Here is a 24016-nt window from a genome sequence, read left to right on the forward strand (position 1 = left end):
CCTATCTCCCTTGATAAGCTGGCCAAGCAAGGGATTAGGCTAAGCCACCCATGTGCTGAGATACAGGCATCGCTTGCTTACTTGCAGGCTGCAGTCTTGGTTATGTTTGTGTATTCCCTGTGGTTTGTTCCATCAGCCACATTTAGTAAGGGCTCATTGGACTAAACTGTTAATTTGATTTTTGTTGAATTGAGGCAAGAAACCAACTCAGTGACCTCAGTGGCCTCTTATTGTTGCCCAAGATAGGTCTCTATACATTTTCTCCATACATTTAACCCTTAGGAAAGTTAAAGACACCCCATCTGTCCCCGTTTCTTTGACAAAAATTCACCATTCCAGATGTTCTAGAACTACCCTTGGCCCTTCTGTCTCACAGTGTAATCTGGAGACCTGTATTTTTAGATCTACAAACAGAACGCATACATAGGCAAAGCATTTCTATCTGGCTCAAAAATAGTAGGAACTGCAGTTTTGTCTTCAAAATACTGTCATTTGTTGGAGATTTCACTGAATTGGATATAATAGGATAGACTTTGTGACCAGACTTTCTTGGACCCTTGGGTTTGTCAGAAGTAACCTGGGGTGTTGTGTCTTCATTCAGAGAGATGGAAGAATTAATCATGATCAGTTTTCTTGTAGCAAATCATATGCTGGAGGGTGGAGGAGACCCTTGCACTAATTGCAAGAACATGGATTTTCTGTGACCATTAACTAAGTAGCAGCTTTGAGGACTGCCAGTATGGCTCATCAAGGAGAACAGTATTTGCTTTGCTTCCTCTGGGTAACCCTCTTGTAAAGGCACAGAACACCATACAAAGCTTAGTGAATAAGCAACATTTCAGATGAGGTGGGAGGCTGGGCAAGTAGAGGAAAGAACTAGCTACACAGGGTACAATTGCATCTTGGGAATCTGTCAGAAGTTTTAACGTGGAAGGTAGTGATTCAACCTTGAGGGGATCTGAGGGAAGGAGAAGAAGGCCCAGAGCCCGAGGAAGGAGTTGATGAAAGAGCATCGCTTTCAATGTGTGCTGATGAAAAGAGAGCCCTTTCTTTGGGTTGAGTCCCTGATTCCAATTTTACATTTGTGGAGCAATTAGTAGGACTCTGTTTGGCCCTCCCCGGTCTCCTCTGGCTGAAGAATGTCTCTGATATGTAATATTTGTTGTTTGAAAAGCCAAAGAAACTTGTTTCTTTTTCGGAGCCTGCCTTACTTTTTATGTTCTGAAGTTCACTTTGGACCTCGAATTTTGCTCCAAGCAATAAAACTGGTTGGAGAGCTTCAGCATAATGGAGCTGTAATTGTAGCCAACTGGTGGGGGCGGGGAGAGAGTGAAGGTGTGTCGTGGTTTCTGTGGTTTCTCTGCAGAGCAGAATTCCCTGCAAAGCTTTTCCATGTGGTGTTTTAATAGCTGCCTTAAAACTCTCTGGTGCATGGAGCAAAACTGAATTAGGCTCATGTGCTAGATTGCTGGGATGGGCCAAGGACTCTGAAAAATGAAACAAAACAAAAACAAAACAAAACAACAAAAAAACGACAACAACCAGGCAGCCTAAGCCAGAGGCTAAATCATCTGATGAGGATCCTAAGATTATGTCTGAAGTTAGAATCACAGAAGCAAGCATCTCCTCTAGCCCAGGTCTGGAGAACTTCCTTTGGGAAGTCAGCCACTTCCCTTGTAGATCCTGATCAGATACAGTCCCCGACAATGTACAAAATGATGCTACACTATTTGTCCATCTGAGCCCAGCACCTTCCTTTGAAGGCTGCATTATTGTGTCTACTTTTTTTTTTCCATAATAAGGAAACAGCCTTAAAGATTAGCACAAGGCCATTTGGGTAAAAGATGGCAAGGCAGAATCGGATACCACTTGAGCAATGTGCCCTCCCAGCAGCACTTCACTAATTTTAGAGATCATGTTTAACATTGACGAAGACAAGAGAAAGCAGCCAGCCACTGAGCACACGCACAGTACAGCTATTTGTAGGCTGCCGAGTTCTCATTACTGAGAATCAGACATTCACAACTTTGTCGAGACATCAAAGGCGCTCACTCACTCTCTAACTCATATCTCAGTGTCTCGGAGGCCTAGTTCATTCCACAGTGCCAAGAGCAGCGGCTGATAGAACAGCACACACTCAGTCAGCCTCTCCGCACCAAGCATGTGTAAAAGTTCTCTTTAGTGTGTGGTTTTGGCCACCGAGTTCAAGAAGCATTTATGGGAAGCTGTTATATGGTAAGTGGGATGAATATGAAGCAGGCTAGGTGGCATGTCCTAGAACCTTTCCTGTTGCAGAAAAGACCACCGGTAGCAAGGGGCCCTCTGAACGAATCCAGGAATTCTGGGAATCCTTTTTAATATGTGAGTACCCTGAAGAAAAATAAAGTGGTCCCGGCAATAGAGTCATGGGGTTTATTTACTTATGTAATTAGCAAATCAACCCTTAGGACCCCGAGTCTAATAGGTGGTAAACTTCATTACACCTTGAAGGCGTGGTGGAGCCAGAATTCAGCCCCAGGCCAGAAACTTCCCTCTCTTTTTGTTCTTAAGAACTAGCCCTGAATGGACATCTGTGTTTTATATCTAGAGCCACAAAAATTAACCAGCTTAATATGTGCTGCTCCCCTGCAAACAATGGACCCATTTGCACTTTTGAAGCATGGAAGCAGATCTCACTTCTAGTGAGAAGATCTCTGGGGAACACTTCTTCAACGTGGTTGTCTGAGCACTTGCTGCCTCCTGATGAAACCAACATCTAGAGCTTGAAGCCGCCTCATTTATCTGCAGTGCATTGTGTTGTGTTGTGGTTGTGGTTGTGGTTGTGGTTGATGTTGTCTAGTATTTCTGAGGATTTATACAATATCCAAATTGATAGAAAGGTTTCTCCTGCCACAGTCTAATGTTCTCTTCCCACAGCTCTCCAAATGAGCATATCTTGAGTATTCTAGATACTGTGTGTGTGTGTGTGTGTGTGTGTGAGAGAGAGAGAGAGAGAGAGAGAGAGAGAGAGAGAGAGAGAGAAACCTAGGCACTCTCTTCCAGGGAAACATTATTTTAGAGTCATGTCACCTTTATTATTTTCAAAAAGAAAATTATCTTACAAACTATCATTCAAATCAGCATTTGATTTTGATAATGCTAATATTGATATTCTGATATTGTTTTTCCTTGAATCAACTGTAAGTTCACTGTGTCTGAAGCATCCATGTCAGGACAATGAATCTAAGAGCAGAAGCTACACCCCATTAATATTCATGATATCGGCCATGCTTATTTATTGCTAGAGAATGGTCTCAGTAGACTCTTTATTTTTACTCAGTCTTTTTAGCAACCCAGAGAGGTACATCTTGTCATTGCTGTCTTTATTTCTACATGGAAAACAGCAATGTTGGGTCATTTACCAAGGCCTCAACAGCTTAGTCTGCCACAGTCCTAATCAAACCATGCTGCCTTCCAAACTGGGACTCTTAATCACCGTGCACCAGTGTTCATCCCAAGAATGTCTCTTCACCTGTGGAAAGGGCTGCCTGGCAGTGGCCTTAATTTGTAGATACTAGAGTGAGAAGAGAGAGAGAGGAGTGGATAGGAGGGAAGGAGAGCCACAGAGTGGGTTGCCCCCAGCTTCTCTCACAGGGGTTCCTCTGTATATAGCTTATCCTCTACTTAAAAATACTTAAGATTGAGTTGTACCTGGGCTAACATAAGCTCAGTGATCCATCCTGCCATGCTACAGGATGCTTAGGGGGGTGAGGGAGCTGTAAGTGAGCCACAGCAATAAGCTCCTTTGTACTCTCAGTTCTTTCTCAGAGATAGCCATGGCCTCTTCAATCAAAACATCCTCTAAGTCAGCTTTACCCATTCAGCTCATCCTAGGATGCTGCTGGGAAATGACCAACAGCCCGCTTCCAGGTAGAACGCCCTGGTATGTAGCATTCACCAATTATGACACTACCTCTGTGGCAGGCACAGACTCTTTGAAGCTGGATGTTGCTGAAGAGAGTGGAGGCCATTGGCTCCCGTGTACCCCTGGATAGAGAGCACAGACTAACATGAATGGGAGGTGGTACTGCTGCCAGGGCAGCTTCCATGCATCTCTCTACTGAACTCTGGGCCTGGACAGCTAGTGTGGTGAGCTGCTTCCTTGAGACACGCCCTCTCTCCCCCTGCTGCACCTTCGTGTTCTTTCACAAGGACTAAAGCTTATAGAATTTCAACTCGCAGAACTTGTGGCCTCTTTGCGGCAGATGAAGGGAAGAGGAGCCAGGACATCATTTTGATGAGTCATGGGAAAGAGCAAGGAGGGAAGGGAGACAGACTGGCTTTGTACTTAGTGCCATTTGTGTGTCTTGAGCAGCCTACTTCCTCCTGCATCAGGTGCCTAACCGAGTCGCTCTCAGGAAGCATGTATCACCAGGTCCCAAATCCTTGTAACTGACCCCTGGTATGACTCACGCCAGGTCAGGTCCAATGTGTTTTGTTCTTGGAGACTGAAGGACTTCAGAATGTGTACCCGACAGATAAATACCCGGTGTGCTCCTTTCTCACACTTTATGATTCCAAGAGTCAAAGTCCTCAGAGTGTCCAAATGCATCCCCATGTCTTTACATAGAGTTTGACTCTATTTCCTGTTCATGGCAGGCACTGCAAGGGTACTAGTATATACAGTACAATTTCTGTCTATTTTCTATTGTGAAAATATGACAGCCGAATGACCTGTTTCCTAAATAAGGATTCCTCATTGCAGTGTACACTAATGTATCAAACTAAGTTTTCTGAGAAATTATGAAGGCTATGTAATTAGAAGAGGGTCTCTAATAAATACTTGCTTAATAAGGAGAGTCAGGTAAAATCATGTCATGGCCTTTAGTATTGTACTTGTTCATTGTGCGACGTGCCCATTGTTGAACCTCAACTTTCAACTTAGTTTACAGTTAAAAAATTCCTTCTTAACAGATACAACTGTAGCAGCCAGTTTGAGGTAATGAAAATATTTCTTCTCCTGGCCAGAAGCCCACACTAACACTCTTCTGCTGAGGGAGAGCCAAATCTTCCTTTGAAAGAAAAAAAAAACCCTAGCATGAGAAAGACATTCACAAATCCTGTCCATTCGGGGGTAGGTGGGAAATCTACAGGACAGAAAGGTTTCCTTCCAGCTGAGCATTGATCTTTTGTATTAAATGGCTCTCAGCAAACCCCAGCTTCTTCAATTTTTACTAAGGCTCTTAGGTCTTTGCCTATTAAAGGTTCTCAGGTCAGTTCTGGGTAGAGGCCCATGGAGACCTCCTCCCAGAGAGTGCTCTAGAAGGCCACCACTAAGGCAGCCTTCCCTTGTCTTTCTGGTATCAGCTGACTGCTCCTGCTAATGGAGGAGCTGCTAAGTCACAGCTCCATTGTCCAGTGGCTGTGTCTCACTTGCTAGTGAAAGAGTTGTTAGAATCACATTAGAATATGGAATGCTTAGTGAAATTTGGAGAATTTTTAATATACGAAAGAAAAATATTTCTAAATGTACCCCATGTCTGTGAGACCGGAGACTGTGAGCTGGCCAGGCTCCCTGCATGGACTGAATGCTTTCTTGCCTTAGAGACTACATGTAAGTGTTTGGGTTGAGACGCCCTCCTGCCGAGCTTCAAATTAGGTAAGACTGGTTAAGCAAATAGAAGGTAATGGATTGTGTCCATACATGGTTTCGTTCCACCTTTGACCAACTTTATCAATCACACAGCATTGTCTGTGTCACACACAGCTCCAGGTAGCAGAGAGAGCCACCTTCATTGTCAAGGTGTTGGGGTATGCCAGAAAAAAAAAGCCCCCTCTCTCCCCCACTAAAAATACACAGCCACTGTGTTTCCTAAAGTGGGCGGTTTTCATTTCTCAGCTCCTGTTAAGTACACTCAAGCTTTCTGAACTGTCTCAAACTCTCCTCCAGGTAGGAATACTACCATACTCACAAGCACGTTCTCTTGGCTGTGGCATGACACTGCCATCCCCCTCTCTCAGGTCAGTATTTTTGTTCTTATTTTATCTTATTTCTCTGACTTCCTTGTGAACTTAAATCTAAGGACTCTGTTTAGCCTGATGTTGAAGTGGGATTTAAGTGGAGAGGGATTTTTTGGTTTTTTGTTTCTTTGTTTTGTTTTGTTTCTTTTTAAGAATATTTTACCAGATCGTGTTTGTCTCCCGTTTTTTCCTAAAACAACGTCCTATTTTTAAAGCAGTCCTTGTTGGTAGATTTGGATCCTGCAGTTCTCCTGGAATGCTAACAGAGAGCCCTAGAAGGATGTTTTAGAGTCACCTTTATTTGGGTGTCCTCCATTCAGCTGGGCGCATTTCCTAGCATCCCGCTGCCCCCTGCTGCAGGAAGGAGTTTGTGCAGCCTTTCCTATGGGCATTCTCCACGCTCTGACTGCCTGACCAGGCCAACTCACGTTTCCTGGGGCCCAGGCCATCCTTAGACATGAAACTGTAGCTCTAAGAACATTCTTCATGGATCCTGCTTCATGGGGCAGAATCAATGTGGAGGCAGCTTTTGAAGGCCCAGTGTGTGAGTGGAAACAGGGCCACGGGTAGACTTCTCGGACCCTCTCAAATGGGGAGAGTGTCCCTGCTCTAGCTTAGATGAATGCTCTCAGTGTGACACCAGGGAACAGCTAAAGTTTCAACATGTAGGGCCATGGATTAAAAAAGGAAAGTGAACTTGTTTGTTTATAAAGCCCAGAGCACTGAGGTTCCGAAGAGGGGAATGTGGAGGATCCCCTTTACTTCTCAGCCTCTGTAAAACACCATTTTTTAATATGATTTACAGTGTTTTAAGGGTTGAGTATAAGTCATTTCTGAAGGCACCATATACTTTTACAAGTACCATAAATCTTCATCAATTAGTAACTTCTTGGTAATGTCACTCTGACTCTAATGACTCTCTCTCAGAACTGTCCTGAAACAATCGGATTCGTCAGCTTTCAGTATAATCCCAAGATGGTTTTCTGCCAAAATTATCTTAATCAAGGTGCTGAACTCCTGGACCTACTTTTCCATCTAAAGTATACCGGTGTGCCTATTTCACGGAGTCACTTAGGGGTTGTGTGGAGGCAACATGTGCCCGGCACATGGCAGATCCACAGTAATTGTTAGTTCCTTCCTCTGCTTCCCCTCTTTCTTCTTGTCTGGAATGGTGAACATCTGCCCTTGACACTGGATCCTAATGGGTAGGTAGGTGATGGGCTACAGCACCCTCTTCTGGAACTGTCTTTAAAAGAACTGAGAGACAAGCCTTTGTCACCATTAGATTTCAAATATTGGCAAAGGAACTTGCATGGAGAAGAGGGGAGTGGGGAGCAGTTGGCATTGCTGAAATTTTAACACACAGCCTACCCAGAAGCAATGAGTATTTTTCTGTGAGAACGGAAGAGACTTTCCTCCTTCAGCTCTCTCTGTAGATGCGGCTTTGGTGGGAGTGGTGAGGAAGGTGCAAGGAAGGTCAATTTGTGGCAATAAAATCCCTTAATTCTTGGAGCTGGGGATTTAGCTTCCTGGAAGAGCACTTGCCTAGCAAGTGCAAGAGGCTCTGGGTTCAGTCCTCAGCTCTGAAAAAAAAATTCCTTAATTCTTTTCTAAACAATTTGTTAAAATATCATACTTACATTTTAGAACCAGAAAATTAAAAAAATATTGTATATATACATATATAAAGATTGTTTTGAACTTAACACCAGAGTTTAAAACAAAGGCATGCCTTCCTCCATGCATGCAAACTTAGCACATTGTAAGTAAAGCACATGTTATTCTATTTCCATATGTGATTATGTTCTCCCGATAACACTGGACACTGGGTGGATCTTGCTATATAGTCAGTTTCCGTGGAGAAACACTGCAGACAGCAATGCTGCAGAAAGCAATGCTGCAGATAGCTCCTGTTAGATGTCAAGAAAGAATGGACCCTGTGCCCCTCCTCCCACCTGGATTCTGTTCTGACATCTGCCTGATTATGAACAGAGCAGAATACAAAAGAGCCGCACAAAATTACACAACAACAAAACTGCATGAAGACTTCCACTCTTTTTTTTTTTCCTGGCTGGCCTCGAACTCAGAAATCCCCCTGCCTCTGCCTCCCAAGTGCTGGGACTAAAGGCATGTGCCACAACTGCCCAACTTCTAGTCTTTTGGCAGCTGCCACAAGTAAGATTTACTCTGTTGATGTCAGACCTCTAGAGGCAGCTATAGCAAGTGGCTCTCAACCTTCCTAATGCTGTGACCCTTTAATACAGTTCCTCATGCTGTGGTGACCCCAACCCTAAAATTACTTTCGTTGCTACTTCATAACTGTAATGTTGCTACTCCTATGACTTGGCATGTAAAGATCTGTGTTTTCTGATGGTCTTGGGCAACACCTGGGAAAAGGTCATTGGACCCAGAAAGGGGTTGCACCCCACAGGTTGAGAACCAGTGCGCTAGAGGGTAGCTTTGCTATTGCCATGTTCTGCTATTTTATTTTGTACAGGAAGACACTGAGGCCTGAGGTCATGTGGCTGGGGTGCCTACCTTAATTTTCATCCTTCTTCCACAGTGTCTTTGTCATGGGTGCTGGTCCTACCTCCCCATTGCATCTGCTTCTGCTCAGAAACAGAAACCAGCCTCCTTGCAAACACCAGGAGGTGGTGAGGGCTAGGGGTAAATGCACACAGTCCTCCTGTCTCCCAATACAAATTATATAAACAGATATAAAGGAATCACCAGATGAGATCCTTGTCTTTAGTAACTTGTTTTTTTAAATTGTTTGAGACAAAATTCCATGTCCAAGAATAATATTTTAGCCTTCTTCCTAGATGTGGGAAGAATCCTTCTGCGAATTAGCAGTCGTATTCTTGTTGCAGTAAGAGGAGAAGGTGTTTGCTGGTTCTCACTAGCAACTCTCTCAGTCTCACCCAACGTTTACCAATTACTGTTTGAATTTCTTATAAAAACGAACACTATTTATAGTCGCTGTCTAAAGAAAGGATCAGGAAATGAAACAATGGCTAGTTACTATTTTGAGACTGATTTTTAATATACATTTGTGGCATATGAATCATATATTAATTGCAAATGCAAACTTTGGGGGCAGGGGTGGGGGGAGCAACATTTTACTGGGATATAAACCTTCAGAACCTGTTTTCCTGGTTTCTTAAGAAAACTGGTTGCAGTCGAGTTGCATGAAATTTGGCACAATACTGCCGCCTTGTGGCTCCTTTGATAAATCTTTCGTGTATTCCAAGGTCAACGCTGTCCTTAAGTAAAATAGGAACTGTGTCCGGGTTTTCAGTGAGAGCCTTTGACACAACACTACCCAGGGAAGAACACTTAGCAACTAACTCTGTCTGCTCCTGTAACAGAATGATTGGAAGGCCTCCATCGCCTTCGTGGTTGGGAACCGAATTGAGGATCAGCTTCTCATTCAGGCCCTCAACCTGGCTGTCCAGCTCCCTCAGCGGAAACTCTTCAGTATTGTGTCATGGAAAGACATTCTGCAGCAGGTACCTGTCCCTTTCTGCCTCAGTATATCCAAAGTCATCCTTCCTTAAGTTTGTGGGTTGAAATGTTAGAATATGCAACAGTGAACATATCCTGGACTACTTTGTTAGTTGTGATGGATTACTTTAAGTACGCAAATCCTGAGGATCAATGTAAAGTGTTTCATTTGGAAGGACTAACCTTTTCATCAACGCAGTCCATTCAAACCTCATCCCATTGACAAAGATTGCAGTAAACATTCCAGGCACCATGCGAAGGTCTCTAAGGAATTATTTAGTACGGGGTTAGATAATAATGAAAGAGTAGGCTAAATAAGGCACATGACTAATTGAAATATGATGTCTATAGAGAATCCAAGCTGACTCAAGTCAGAGGGAGATGAGGGTATTGGAGAAGAGCTGTCAGATGGCACAAACACGTGAAGGTACCAGCACCCTAACGAGAGGTTATAAATACCTCTTGCTAAGTTCCCTTGTGGCTTAATTTAATTCACATTAGGAAGTTTCACAGATCTGTGTGTCCCTTTAATCTTTCACTCATTACAAGTTAATTCACCTTTGTTGCAGATGGATGAAATACAGTCACTTACTGGAGGCACTACAGCTAAAAAGGGAAAAAAGCCCACAACGGGCAGTTTACCACTACATTATGAGGTGAGTGAATGACCGTGTCTGTCAAAGAGACCTTTGTAATGTCCAGGCATAAAAACTAGAGTCCGGTATGATACTTAAAAAAAATTAACTCAGCTTTTAAAGTATATTTCCCCTGCCCATTGATTATGTTTGTTCCTCATAATACACAGACACAGACACACTCTACAAATACACCTTCAAGAATAGACTTACGTAGATTATTTACACTATTATTCTTCCCAATTAAAAAGCAGGAATCATGAGTACTTACATACCATAACACTGGCTTGTACTTTCCTGGGGTAATTACTGAATATGCGATGGTATTAGAGGGAGCCATTATTAGTGTGAGCTCCTTGGGAGAAACAGGAAAGAAAGAACCTTCAGCTGAAGTGATTTTCAAGCAGCGAGCAAATTTTGTGCACAGTTTACATCTCACTTTAATCAATGTAGAACTTGTGATTTTCCTCAGACTGGAGGCACACTCTATTACCAGCAGTTGCTTGATGCAAGAGCTCAGCCCGTGTGCCCGTGTACCCGTGCAAAAAGGCTTACAACTCAGGCTCAGTGAGAAAGGATTTCTTCTCACCCTACCTCATTAATATCTAACTTAGGGCTTTCAAGAGATCTAAAAATCCAGTGATTAATTACAATATCACATACACTTTATTAGTCACTATTTTATGGCCATGCAGACCTAGACCATGAGTATGTAAGCACTTTTCAAAAACAAACTTGTTTGTACTTCATATTGTTGGTGACTAATAAATTTTTCTCATGCTCTGAGTCTTGAGTGATTCCATAGTGGCCTCTGTAGGAAGCCTGCGTACTGTCTGAGCAAGTTTCAATGTAGTTGTTGGTAGCTGACAGTATTGCAAATGTCTTAGCATTAGTTCTTGCCACACTACTCTCTATGTTTTAGCAAACTAACTCTGCTAGCACAGTCAAATTACACACCTCCCATCTTTTCTTACAATGTTCTGAATGTGTGCTCACCAGTTGAAACATTATGTGATACCTGGATTTAAAATAGTGGGGTTTTTTCCTTCTGAAGTGGTCATGAAAATCCATGTCCAAGTATCAGGCCTGGCATCAATTAGGCCCCCAAAGGATTCTTTCTTCTTCAAAGATACCCAGTAAAACACAGAGATGATAACAGGGCAGTTTTGACGTTTAATCTGGACAGGCATTTTGACTTGGATGTGGGATAGCACAATGCTACAAATCCAGGGTTTGCTTAGAAAGCCATCCCTCTTCAACATGTGCTAGGGCTCTTGGTTGCATATTCTTCACTCAGGGGAGGTCCCTCTCACATCTGGCTCCCCCACATTCTTCCACTGGAGCATTTGGGCAAGAAGCCTCCCACACTTGGTTTTCTGAATGGTTCCAGAAGGAAAAAGGAAGGCAGGGTGGAGCACCACAGAGATCGGGCCTTAGAGACACCAGAAATTCATTACCATCAATCACTGGAACAAGAATGACAAAGAGCATAAAGCAAGCACAGGCTCCTGGTCACCACTGGCCTAGGACAGGTCACATCTGGAGAGAGCTACATTTGCATTTCTCATCTCACAACTGAAAAGGCGTGATCCATGCCTGTGAGGAGCAGGAAGCGTAAGTGGCCATAGAAAGAGGCTGAGAAGCAAGAGTCTTCTGGAGCCTCTGGACATTTGCGCCAAGCGGACAGCCTGCTCATGGGTCTATTTCTGCGTGCAAGGTCTGTAGCAAATAGGAAACCTCTGCAAACAAGCTTTTGAGAATGTAACTAGGAAGTCTTGCATTTTCTATTCCAAGGAACCTTGGCCACTGGGAGAAGGGGTCGTATAATAAAGTAACTTGGCCTTGGGGGAGTTCATGAGTCTTGTTTCCTTCTAGATCTCCATTTTGGATTAAGAGCTTTAAAATACCATAAAGACAAAGTATAATTGCATCTAGTTCATTTCTACTTGTAGGATATTCTCCTTGATTTTAAACCAGAGTCTTGTCTTTCTTGCTTTAAACAGAGTTAACCCGTTTGACTCCCTAGGTTGTTAGTCTGTGTTTGGTTAGTAGCTAGGAGTTAAAGCAAGACCCCATTAGAGTGACATTTACCCAGGAGCAGCAGAACAGGTCAGAACCATATTACATATTTCCAATGGAGACTTGCAATGCCTGTACTAGAAAAGCCCACATTCCTGAGTGATTCGCTCAAGGTTTCATTCCAATGGTTTGGCATTGTATACACACAGACTCATTTGAGATTGTGTAATTTCCCCTGAAATGTTAAAATTTCATCTAGCCATGAATCTGTATACATGAGCATCTTTATTTATAAGCCATAGTCCTTTGAAATCCTGCTTAGTTTTCTGCTAATGTAACTCTGTCAGATCCTCTGTTCATTCACCTTCTTGCTTTGAAAACCATGTCCTGATCTCGTAGGAACCATTCCAGGCATTCATATAGGAATGTGAAGAGAATAATCATGTATAATCTCAGAAGTGCTGGCTATTATTTATTGTTCTTACCACCCACTACTGAGGATGGAGATGATCCTGTCCTGAGCATAGCAGCATCTCCACACCTAAGGATTATTTAAGGATAATAAAGGATATGTTTTAAGGATATGAATGCACATGAAAGTGTATTTACAGATATTATATACTGATAAGTTTTGCCAAACACTGGCATTGTATGTACAACCATTATCTGGACAGTACACAATGGAGCAGAAATGTAGATATTGTGAAGAGTTGGACCTTGAGAAGCAATGGGATTATAGACAGAACAAACAATAAATATATGAAACTAGGCTGTCGTGCATTAGATGTTCATCAGACACTCATTAAAAGAATAGATAACACATGCAGAAAATAGTCAGTGGGGTCCTGAAAGGACAGGGAAGTGTCTGGAGAGCTAAAGGGAAAAGAGATTAGCATTAGCTAGGGCATGGGAGAGAAGCCAGGAAGTTCTGAGGAGACACCTGCAGAGACAGAATAAAGGGCATGTGCATTTTGATCTGTATAAGAACAAAACAAGAAGAAGAAAAGTTAACTCACATCCCAATCTAAAAGGAAATATAAAAACTCCCCATTTCATAGACAGGGAACCTATGTTAGGAAGTCCAAATCTCAAGATAGAAGCTGAAATAACTTAGATTGGGCTATAGGTAAACACACAGCTTCAAGTTTTCCTATTTTACCATGAACCCAAAACTCTCTCATTTGTCTCAGTGCTGACTAACGTGGGAAAGTAGAGCCTGACATTCAAAGGTAGAAAAGGGAATTTTAGGAAAAGAGCAGATAAAACAGAGCCACAGGAATTATAGTGCTCTCTGTGAGGAGGAGAGAAGTCTCAGTGAGTGTGAGAAAAGTCTCAATGAATGTGGGAGAGGTCTCAATGAATATGCACTAAATTTGTAGCTCCACAGTACAATAAACATTAGCTAGGATGTGACATTCTAAAACTGGAGATGGAGGGCTACAAGAAAGCATTTTTAAGGGCTGGGGAGATGGTTCAGCAGTTAAGGGCACCAACTACTCTTTTAGAGGAGCCGAGTCCAATTCTCAGCACCCACACAGCTGCTCACAACCATGTGTAACTGTACTTCCAGGGGATCTGATGTCCTCATCTGGGCCCCATGGAAACCAGGGGTGTCGGTGGAGCGTGTGTGCGAGGGCGTGCTTGCTCATGAGTATGTGTGTGTGCATACATGCAGGCGAAACACCCACATAGGGAAGGAAAGGAGGGAAGCAGAGAGAGAGAGAGAGAGAGAGAGAGAGAGAGAGGGAGGGAGGGAGAGGGAGAGAGAGAGGGAGAGAGAGAGAGAAAGAAAGAGAGAGAGGATGAGAATTTTAATACTGAGGAAGCATGCTCTTTAGATTCCAACTGAATGTGCATTTACTGACTGCACCCATCCAGGTCTTTGCAAGACCCAAATGGAGAATATGCCTTTTTCCTTTGCAAATATACCAAGTCCTGACTATAAATTAAAAGGAAACTATTGCCAGTCATTCCAAATCAACTAAAATGTTAAGGAGAAAGGTCTGTGTGTGCCTTAAGTCTAAAGATTCTTACACATGCAAATCTGATGCACAGTAGGTGATCATCTTAATACAGATGCACAAACTTCAAACTTGATGTAGTGACTGAAAACAAGGAAGACAAAGCCAGCATGAGACAGTGATTATTTCTAAAATACAATACAATTGACTCAGAGTTTCCCATCCTCAATATTTTTTTTCATTTTTATTGGTATTTTGTTTTATTGACATTTCAAATGTTATCCCCTTTCCCAGTTTCCTCTCCAAAACCCCACATCCTAAACATCTTAAGTTACACATATGCTGATTTTCACTTTGTGACAACAGCTGCCTCTCCTGCCCAGCTGGGCATGCTGGCTGAGATTGGAATAGTTATCCAAGGTTTCCTTAGAAAAGATATATTCGGTCCTTGAAAAACAAATAGTTAAAAAAAAAAAATCACTAAAACAAATTGTCTATAAAGTAGGGGAGTTATACCCTATGTTAAATCAGTTTTTTTTTTTTTGGTTTTTCGAGACAGGGTTTCTCTGTATAGCCCTGGCTGTCCTGGAACTCACTCTGTAGACCAGGCTGGCCTCGATCAGAAATCCGGCTGCCTCTGCCTCCCAAGTGCTGGGATTAAAGGCATGCGCCACCACCGCCCAGCCAGTTTTCAATTTCTATACAATAAAGCGAGGGACAATCCTAACGACTAAGTGATGCTCTGCATTTTGTGCCTGTAAGAGAGTATTAACTTCTCTCCTCAGTAAAAATAATAATAATAATAATTTACTTTTTAACAATTACTTTTTGTTGTTTCTGTTTTTTCAAGAAAGGGTTTCTAGTATAGCCCTGGCTGTTCTGAAACTTGCTTTAGAAACCAGGCTGGCCTTGAACTCAAGAGATTCATCTGCCTCTGCCTCCTGAATGCTGGGAATAAAGGCATGCAACACCATGCCTGGCACAATTAGGTTTGTTGTTGTTGTTTTCAATAAAAGTATTTTATGGGTTTTTCTAAGATGTAACTTAAAAAACTGCTGGCATTAGTTTCAAAAATAATTTACCAAGTACTGTCTAAGAAGATGAGGGAAAGACAGAGATGGGTCAGTGCTTAGAGCTGCTTGTCATTCTCAGAAGACCTGAGCTGCCAGCATATGTCTCCCACCTACAAAGCAGCTCACAACAATGCTAGCTCCCGGGAATCTGACACCTTCTTCTGGCCTCTTTAGTCACTGACACACATATGGGATACACACACAACACACACACACACACACACACACGCATACACAACCAACATATGTACAACAAATAAGAGTAAATATAAAAAGAAGGTAAAGTATCCAAATGTTCTGTCTTCAGGTCTTATTTTGCCCATTTTTAAGACACTGCTGGTGCATTGGTTACAATGTCCTGGTGGATTAATTGCCCCAGGGTTTTGATTCTCAGCTCCTGGATGTGTGAACATATTTCTCAGGTGTTCCCCAACAAGGAGCCAGAGTCATTTCCAAGACTGTAGATTGTTATAGAGCGGTAGGCTGCTGTGTTCTAGATGCCTAGCTTGAAAGTCACTTCTTAAACTGTGCTTCAGATAAACAGTCCATGCAGTAGTGTTGTAAGCCTATACATTGGGGGTGGAGCTTGTCAAAATAAAAAATAGACAAATGCTTCAGAGATAGGAACAAGTAATACGTGAACATTTTTAAGAGGTTTGGTATTATTAAAATGGCAGCTGTTCTGAGACCAGAAGGAGCAGTGTGTCATGAAAGCAACAAGGGAAGGGGCAGGGTCGGGGCAGGAAGAGTCCCCTGGCCTTTTCAGTCCTGAGTTTTAAAGCAAAACAAAAACATTCTGGAAGAACTGGAAAGTAGCCAAGCTAATGCCATTATTTCATGGAGCTTAGGGACACACCAGGAAATTACAGGCCAGTTAGTTTAACTTCACTTGTAGGGAAAGTATTAAAGACTGCAGCAGGAGATGGAGTGGGAGACTGCTCAGTAAGCTACGGCTTGATTATGGCAAGCCTGGACGACCATGCCCTAGGAACTTGTTGAATTGTTTTGAAGCTGTTACAGCCAGTACCACCTTTAAAGGATACAGTGGAGCCCAGAATCTGTGCTTCCTTTTTGTCCCACATCAGCCTTCCAGGGATACCTATAGAATATAGCCCACATACAGTCTCCAGGCCCGGGCCTCAAACGCCACTATGAAAATAGGAGAAAACAACCTCTGGGTAGAAATATTTTGAAAGCTGGAACCAATTAATACAGCTTGATATTTATAAATGTAAAATAATGAGACTTGGAATAAAATGTAGGAATATTGAGCTGTAACAAAGAAGTACCACCTTGGGACTATAAAAAACACCCCAGGAGTTACTGCATCGAAATTTGGCCTTTGGATCTGACATTCAACCAAAGAATAAAAGATGTGGATAAAAAATGTGCTAGGAAATCATCACTGAGTAGAAGGTTATAAAGAATTGCAACCAAGTGAACTTTGTCAACTGTCTACCCCAGCAAAATATTATATCATAAATAAGTTTCCAAATAAACCACAAATTTTCACTTCACTTGAGTCTGTCAGATGGATGCTGCCGAAGGCATCAGAAAAACTGTTTTCCGTCTGTAGTTAATAAGACTGAATAATCCACATTTGTCAATAGTGGTAATATCTAGCATGTCATCCATCCCAAGTTTTGCACAAATTGGCTGAGACCCTAATCCTATCGTCTACCTACCTACAAGATGCTTACAGGGGAGAATATAGGTCAATTAATGGCCACATAGGTTGAGTAATCTGTTGACTTCAAGGACACTCCCCCTTCTACTGATATCACATGTGACAGAAAACAGTTAAAATTCTGGAAGCACTTGTGAATTAACAGTGTAATGAATTACATGAATACAGGTAATGCTAGTCAATTAGAATTAAAGTTTAAATCTCTTGATAGCTCTCTGATTTTTTTTTATTCTTCCTTTGACTTGAGGCAAACACAAAGAAAGTGTGAACGCACATGATAGGTTTAGCTGCACACTGGGACTAGTTTGATGAGTTTCTTTTGCCCAAAATGTTTGGGGTGGGGGGGCAACAGGGATCTTTCATTTCTGTAATTAAGATTTAAATGGTTATGGCGATGACTGCAGTACATATCCAACTCAGTTGAAAATTGAAAGGCCAGGGGTCTGTCTGAAATGCTGAAGCATTGGAGATAGCTACAGCCTCCATTTTTGACTTGGTAATATGCAGACACACTGAGTAGATGCGCCAGTCAATCACACAGCCATGTCTCCATGGCTTACCAGACCTGTAACCTTACCCTGCACCTGGACTTTCCCTCTATAAAGCCTGTAACTAAGAACATTGACCTTATAAGGCTGTAACTGTGACTAAATAAGACAGTGAATAGAAAACATTTGGTACCTGGCACGGAGTAAATGTCCATGAAAGCTAGTGATTATTAGTACTTTTAAAACAATTTCAATCAAACCAAATGCTGCTATCTTGTAGTATAGGGAGCATAAAAATACCAGAAAGGCAACCACGAGTCTTTTTTAGAGGTTAAGATATTTTTGCTTCATTGATTATTTATTATTTCAACATGCATCAGAAGGAAAACTAAACACCAAGATGATGGTTCCATGGGCAAGAATACTTGCTACACAAGCATGAGGACCAGAGTTCAAATCCCCAACCTCAATGTAAAAACCCAGGTGTGAACACATGTGCACCTATAACTCCAGAATTCCAGGAAGGGAAAGGCAACAGGTTTGTTGGGACTGGTTTGCAACCAGCCTAGCTCCAGGTTCAGTTAGAGACCCTTTCTAAGGGAATAGGATGGGGAATGAGACCACAGGACTCCTGATGTTCTCTTCTGCTCCCTACATATGTGCACACACATGTGTGATACATCACACACTCACATGCACATAAAAATGTTAAATAAATAAAATAAGACTACCAACCTGCAATTTTCTCAGTTTTATAGCCTAGACTAGGCCTACATTGTTTCTTAAGACATGATTTATACTTGACTTAAACAAAGGTAGTAGGTCGGTCCTGCAGGAGGTACACAGCTTTGGTGGCTAAAGCATCCAATCAGTTCCCGTCATTAAGATGCAGAAAATGTTTAATTTTCCATGCATTCCACATATATGTGATGGTCTATTAAGAACCAAGCCTATGGTTGGATTTTGTGTGTGTGTGTGTGTGTGTGTGTGTGTGTGTGTGTGTGTGTGTGCGTGTGTGTGAATAAAACAGATATAATGTCCTGCCCTCAAGAGTTTGTTATACTTGAGCAAGTGCTTCAGGAATTAAGCAAAAAATAAGCAAATAAAACTGATGTGTGCACAATTATGTATTGAGGTAATTGGGTATTTTTAATTGGAGGTAATTAAAGGAGAAAATACTGTAGATGAAGAAGAGTTTGGCAATAATACTAGACTAGTTAGTGTTACTGTGAAGAAATATCTGAATCTGTGAACTTTATGACAAGGGATATTTATCTGGCTTATTATTCTGGCAACCAGAAGGTCTAATCAGCACAATACTGACAGTATCCTGATGAAAGCTCTCACACACAGCATCATAGCACAGCCACAAAGCAGAAAGGAAACCAGCCATGTGCAGAATGAGCATATGTGTATGAGTGATGTGAGTGAGGGAGCAGGAGAGGTGTTCCTTCAGGGGGCGGGAAACATTCTTCTGTAACAACCTGTGTTTGAGAGACTTCCCTGGAAAGCAAGAAATGACTCCAGGGAGGAAGTAGTGTTATTCCAACCCAATAGACGTATTTCCTATGAGTACCAATAGTCTCTGTGACTCTCAGTATTACCACAATGGGATGAAACTTCTAGCATGTGAACCTTTGGGGAGCCAGCCACAGCCAATAGATACAAACAAAAAGAGAAAACCAACTGGTAGAAAACACCAGAAGAAACACTCAGGCACAGGGAACATTGTGTTAAACACTGCGGTGGGAATAGAAAACTGTTAGAGAAATAAAGAGGACACCGTGCCTGTGACATGGAGAAGGGAAAAGGGAAGGCTGGAACTGCAGAAAGAGCCATCTTAGGGACAAATTCACATCTTTACCCAATAGAAAGGGAAAGGGTGTTAAGACTTTGGAAAGCAGATGTTCTGAAAACATTTTCTGGTTGCTGAGTAAAGAGACCTTGGGAGGAGAAGGGATGGAAGCAAAGAACTGGGTAAGCCTGTAGAGACCAGAGAAAATGGAAAACACACAGGCTCAGGAGATATGCAGCAAGCCAACTTGGAAGATGGCTGCCAATTTGCTATAAGCAGTGAGGAAAAGAGTCAGGCATGACCCTGCAGTTCTGCCTCAAGAAGCTAAAAAGCATACTTCATGCTACTGAGTATACTTCATGAAGTATGCTTTTCAACTGGAGGCTAAACCTGAGGAAGGGGTGGAAACGTGGTTTAGAATAGGTTAAGTGTGATATGTCTTGGAGATATGGGACAAGAGAGGTCAAAAAGAAAGCCAGTTGCTTTTCCAGTTTCTTTGTTATCTTTTCTTCTCCTGTGCCTCGCTCGGTCAGTTGTCAGTAAGAATTAACATTCTAGTTAAAACTAATGTCACCTACTTTTAGCAAGCACAAATCCATCATGGACCATGTCTGCAAGCATGACTCAGAAGTTCCTCACTTTCCAGCTTGCTCTATTGGCTGCGTATCTGATGGTTTTCTAACTGAGGTTGATAACCCCGCTTTTGCAAGTGAGTGGGTGTACGCATGGGATACGCAATGAAAAACATTTGCTATAATACATAGGTGAAGAAAGCCTGAAGGGTCACTGGCCTGGAGACTGTGACCTCTTTGGTATCATCGTCCTTTTGCAGGCCCCTCCCCAGTCTCACCTAAGTGCAGACTGGAGACTTTAGCAAGCACCCATTCACCCAGCCTTTTTTTCAAGCAGCACACATGCAGTGTCCCTATCATGTGAAGGGTACCAGAAACAGACCTGAGGTAGACATGGTCTCCTCCCTCCTGAGCTCATACTTGATAGCTGTGTAAACAGTGTGTTTGTTTTCTGTCATTCTGTAACATTTTAATACCTTGTAGGAAGTCTGTTACAAACATTTTGTGTTTAAACTCTGGTTCTAATTGAGTCTGTTCTTCATCGAGCTTGTGCCTGACCTCATTATTGTACCTAACCTCCAGCCAAAGGGCAGTGGTCCCCACACAGTGTATAATGCACCAAGGAGAGAAGCAGGGGTAGGACCTACACCAAAACTGCCAAAGATGCAGCCCGATACCAAAGGGCCTGTTTCCTGGGAGAGAGGCAATGCACAGCTGCAACCGAAATGTGGTAGCAGTTTTTGTGCTTCTGTGTATCTGGAATGTGACCTCTAGTCCCCCAATCTTCACTCTCCACTCCATCTTCAGTTACAAGGGAAGGAAGAAGTGCTAAACACTGGTATAGGATAGAAGAATTGGCTGCTGGATTAAAAAGTCACTTATATTTATTGGGAAGGTGCTGTTGAGCTGACAAGACATCTCAGCAAGTAAAATGTGCTTGTCACAAACCTGACACCTCGATTTCAGGCCCCAGGACCCATATGGTAGAAAGACAGCACCAACTCCTGAAAGATGTCTTCTGACTACTGCACATGTTTTGCAGCACACGTGTGTGGGAATGGATGCATGTGCACACCCATACATGCATGCACATGTATGTGCCCAAAAATACTCTCGGTGGGGCTGGAGAAATGGCTCAGTGGTTCAAAACACTGTCTGTTATTCCAGAGGACCAATATTCAATCCCCAGAACTTACCATCCTGGCACACAACCATCTATAACTCCAGTTCTAGAGGAACAAGTGCTCTCTCCTGGCCTCCATGAGCATGAGACATGTACTTGGTACACAGGAATGCATGCAGGCGAAACAATCATGCACAGAAAATAAATTTTAAAAATACATTCAATACCAGATCAGGTTTCCCTCTACCCACCCCCTGTCCTCTTCCCCTCCCAGGTCTCTACCTCCCCACTGTGATTGCTTCTTCTTCCTCCCAAGTGGGACTGAGGTGTCTCACTTGGACACTTCAGCTTGTTGACTATTTTGAGTTCTGTGGACTGTATCTTGGGTATTCTGTACCTTTTTTTTTGGCTAATATCCACTTATTAGTGAGTACATACCATGCATGTCCTTTGGGGTCTGAGTTATCTCACTCAGGATGATATTTTCTAGTCCCATCCATTTACCTGAAAAACTCAGGATGCCCTCATTCTTCATAGCTGAGTAGTATTCCATTGTTGTTTCCAGCTTCTGGTTATCACAAATAAGGCTGCTATGAGCATAGTGGAGCACATGCCTCTGTGGCATGGTAGGGCATCTTTTGGGTATATTCCCAAGAGTGGTATCGCTGAGTCTTCAGGTAGATCTATTTCCAATTTTCTGAGGAACCTCCAGATTGATTTCCAGAGTGGTTGTACCAGTTTGCAATCCCACCAGCAATGGAGGAGTGTTCCTCTTTCTCTACATTCTTGCCAACATATATTGTCACCTGAGGGGGGAAAAAAGACCACTCAAACCATATTTGTAGCATTATAATAGAAAGGAACTATAACATTGTCTCTGTTATATCAAATATATAAATATAAAAATATAACTTTAGCATCTTGCAATATAGGAAATCAATTCTATAAAAATCTTATGCATAAAAACTGAAATTGTTTCATAAACCCTTTTGTTAGAATTCATGTTTTGACCTCACTTTTATTTGGAGGCTGTTTGGAAGTTATCAGAGTCTTACAGTGAGGTAGGCTGATGGAAGGCCTGCAGAGCCCCATGGTCCTGTGCTTGCCAGCCCACATAAGCATGCCACGTAGCCCCATGGCCCTGTGCTTGCCAGCCCACATAAGCATGCCACGTAGTCTCATCGTCAGGAGTAACCTGAAATAATCAGCACACCCACCTGGGATTATACATGGCTGCCAAGAAACCATTCCTCAGATTATACTTTTATTGGGAACATCTAATTATTTCAGTCATTCCAAAGTCCTGCTTTTATCCTTTTACTCCTTTCTAGAGTCACAGAGATGCAGGTCACGGGACAATAAGGTGCGACATAGTCCCAGGTCACACCAAGTCCTACATCCTTCATGGGAAGCTGAGCTTGTATTGCATGCTCTCAGATTCATTTTAGAATGTCAGGGAAGTAGGGAGAAAGGGAGACCCTATCTGGAATTGATGTAAGGGACTAATATATTACCTTTTTGTAACTAATAAAATTTCAGAGGCCGACAGCAAATTTCTGATTTGCTTTTCCTCCAGTAAAATGTCTGCTTTGAATTATGCAGAGAGAATTCTTCTTGCCAACTTGTTTCAATTTCCCACACAAAACCATCACAGAACACTGTCAGGGGCTTCCTATAGTGGCTTATTTCAGGATTCCTCAGCCATTGGAGAAATACAGGAGCACACGAACACACACACACACACCACACCACACACACACACACACACACCACACCACACACACACTTTCCCCTTTCCGTGCAGAAAACAGAGGAAAATGTATTGATGAGGCCTTGTATGGTGCTTTCCCTTTCCAGAGGCTGTGGTGAGTATTACTCATCATACTCAGAAAAGAAACGCAGTCTTGCCAGAACCCCATTTTATGAATGCAGGCCCGCCCTGCACTGAGGTGGAGAGGCCATCGCTGTGTGATGTGATTTAAGAGGTGATGGATATTCTGCCTGTCCAAAAATAGCCCCCACACCCGCCTGTTGAGTTCAGGCAAACTGTCCATAAAACCCTACTTTAAATGAAATGAACCTGCAGTTCTGGAATGTTAGCCCATTACATCCGCCGTGCTTTCAGCATGTATTTATGTACCAGGAGGAAAGCTAGCTCTCTCAAGGGGACATGCATGTGCCCCAGTGGTGTGAGAAGAGTTAGCAAGACAGAAGGTTAAGGTAACGCTTCAAGCCAATGGGAGCAGTGTCAGCACATTGCCATGGTGGGAGTGTGTTAAAGCTCAACTCAGTGTCTCTCATGTTCATTCACCCAGTATTTTTTAAAACCGTGTTTTCTAAACCAAACAGTCAATGACCTTGGATAGGATCATCAAGAATACAATAATAAGGACTGGAGAGATGGCTTAGTAGTTAAGCATGCTGGCTGCTTTTCCAGAGGACCCAGGTTCAATTCCAAAACCCACATAGCAGCTCACAACTGCCTGTGACTTATGTTCCAGAGGATCTGACACCTTCATACAAACCGTACATGTAGTCAAATGCCACTATACATAAAAAAAAATAAAAATAAATAAAATTTTAAAACAGAATACAATAATAATAACTCACATTTGAAAGATTTTTTTCCTAGACTGCAAATTACTTTCCCACATAGAATCACATTTTGATCCCAGCAGTTGCTGGCAAAGCAACCTTAGATGTCACTGTCTTAAAGCAGGTGAGCAGAACCGGAAGGAACCAGATGCTTACCCGTTACTACAACTGACAGTGTCAGAGCTTCATGCCAGATCTTGATCCAAACACAGTTCTCACTCTGATACCTCCATTTCTCCAACACACAGCCCCTGCAGACAAGAAGTTGATAGTTAACTTTAATCTGTTTAACTTTGCTCATCCGGGCATGTCCACCTGCTACCTGTGGGCAGCATGAATCCCAGGACTGCTGTGAATACAGTCCAACACATTTGTACACAACAATGTCAGGTCACTATGTCAAAAAGTCAGACATCCCTGAAAGGAGTAAGCTATAGGAGTCTTTTCCAGTAGATCTAGAAAAGTGTTTCCCCTCATCTTAAAATTACGTGTGGTTCTGGAGATGTGGCTCAGCAGTTAAAAGCACTAGTTGCTCTTGTGGGGTACCCAAGTTCAATTCCCAGT

At 42.5% G+C, this 24016-nt stretch overlaps 1 protein-coding gene across 1 annotated transcript in view; it reads left to right on the plus strand.

Annotated features, from left to right (window-relative positions):
* The window catches only part of Spag17 (sperm associated antigen 17), a 219822-nt gene that overhangs the window by 25830 nt on the left and 169976 nt on the right, over window positions 1-24016 (plus strand). Inside the window, exons 2-3 of the mRNA XM_031374969.1 lie at window positions 9369-9509; window positions 10074-10160. Of these exons, the coding sequence (XP_031230829.1) occupies window positions 9369-9509; window positions 10074-10160 (228 nt within the window). The remainder of the gene's footprint in view (window positions 1-9368; window positions 9510-10073; window positions 10161-24016) is intronic.

The sequence above is a fragment of the Mastomys coucha genome, unplaced genomic scaffold (assembly GCF_008632895.1).
Source record: "Mastomys coucha isolate ucsf_1 unplaced genomic scaffold, UCSF_Mcou_1 pScaffold16, whole genome shotgun sequence".
NCBI classification, from domain to species: domain Eukaryota; kingdom Metazoa; phylum Chordata; class Mammalia; order Rodentia; family Muridae; genus Mastomys; species Mastomys coucha.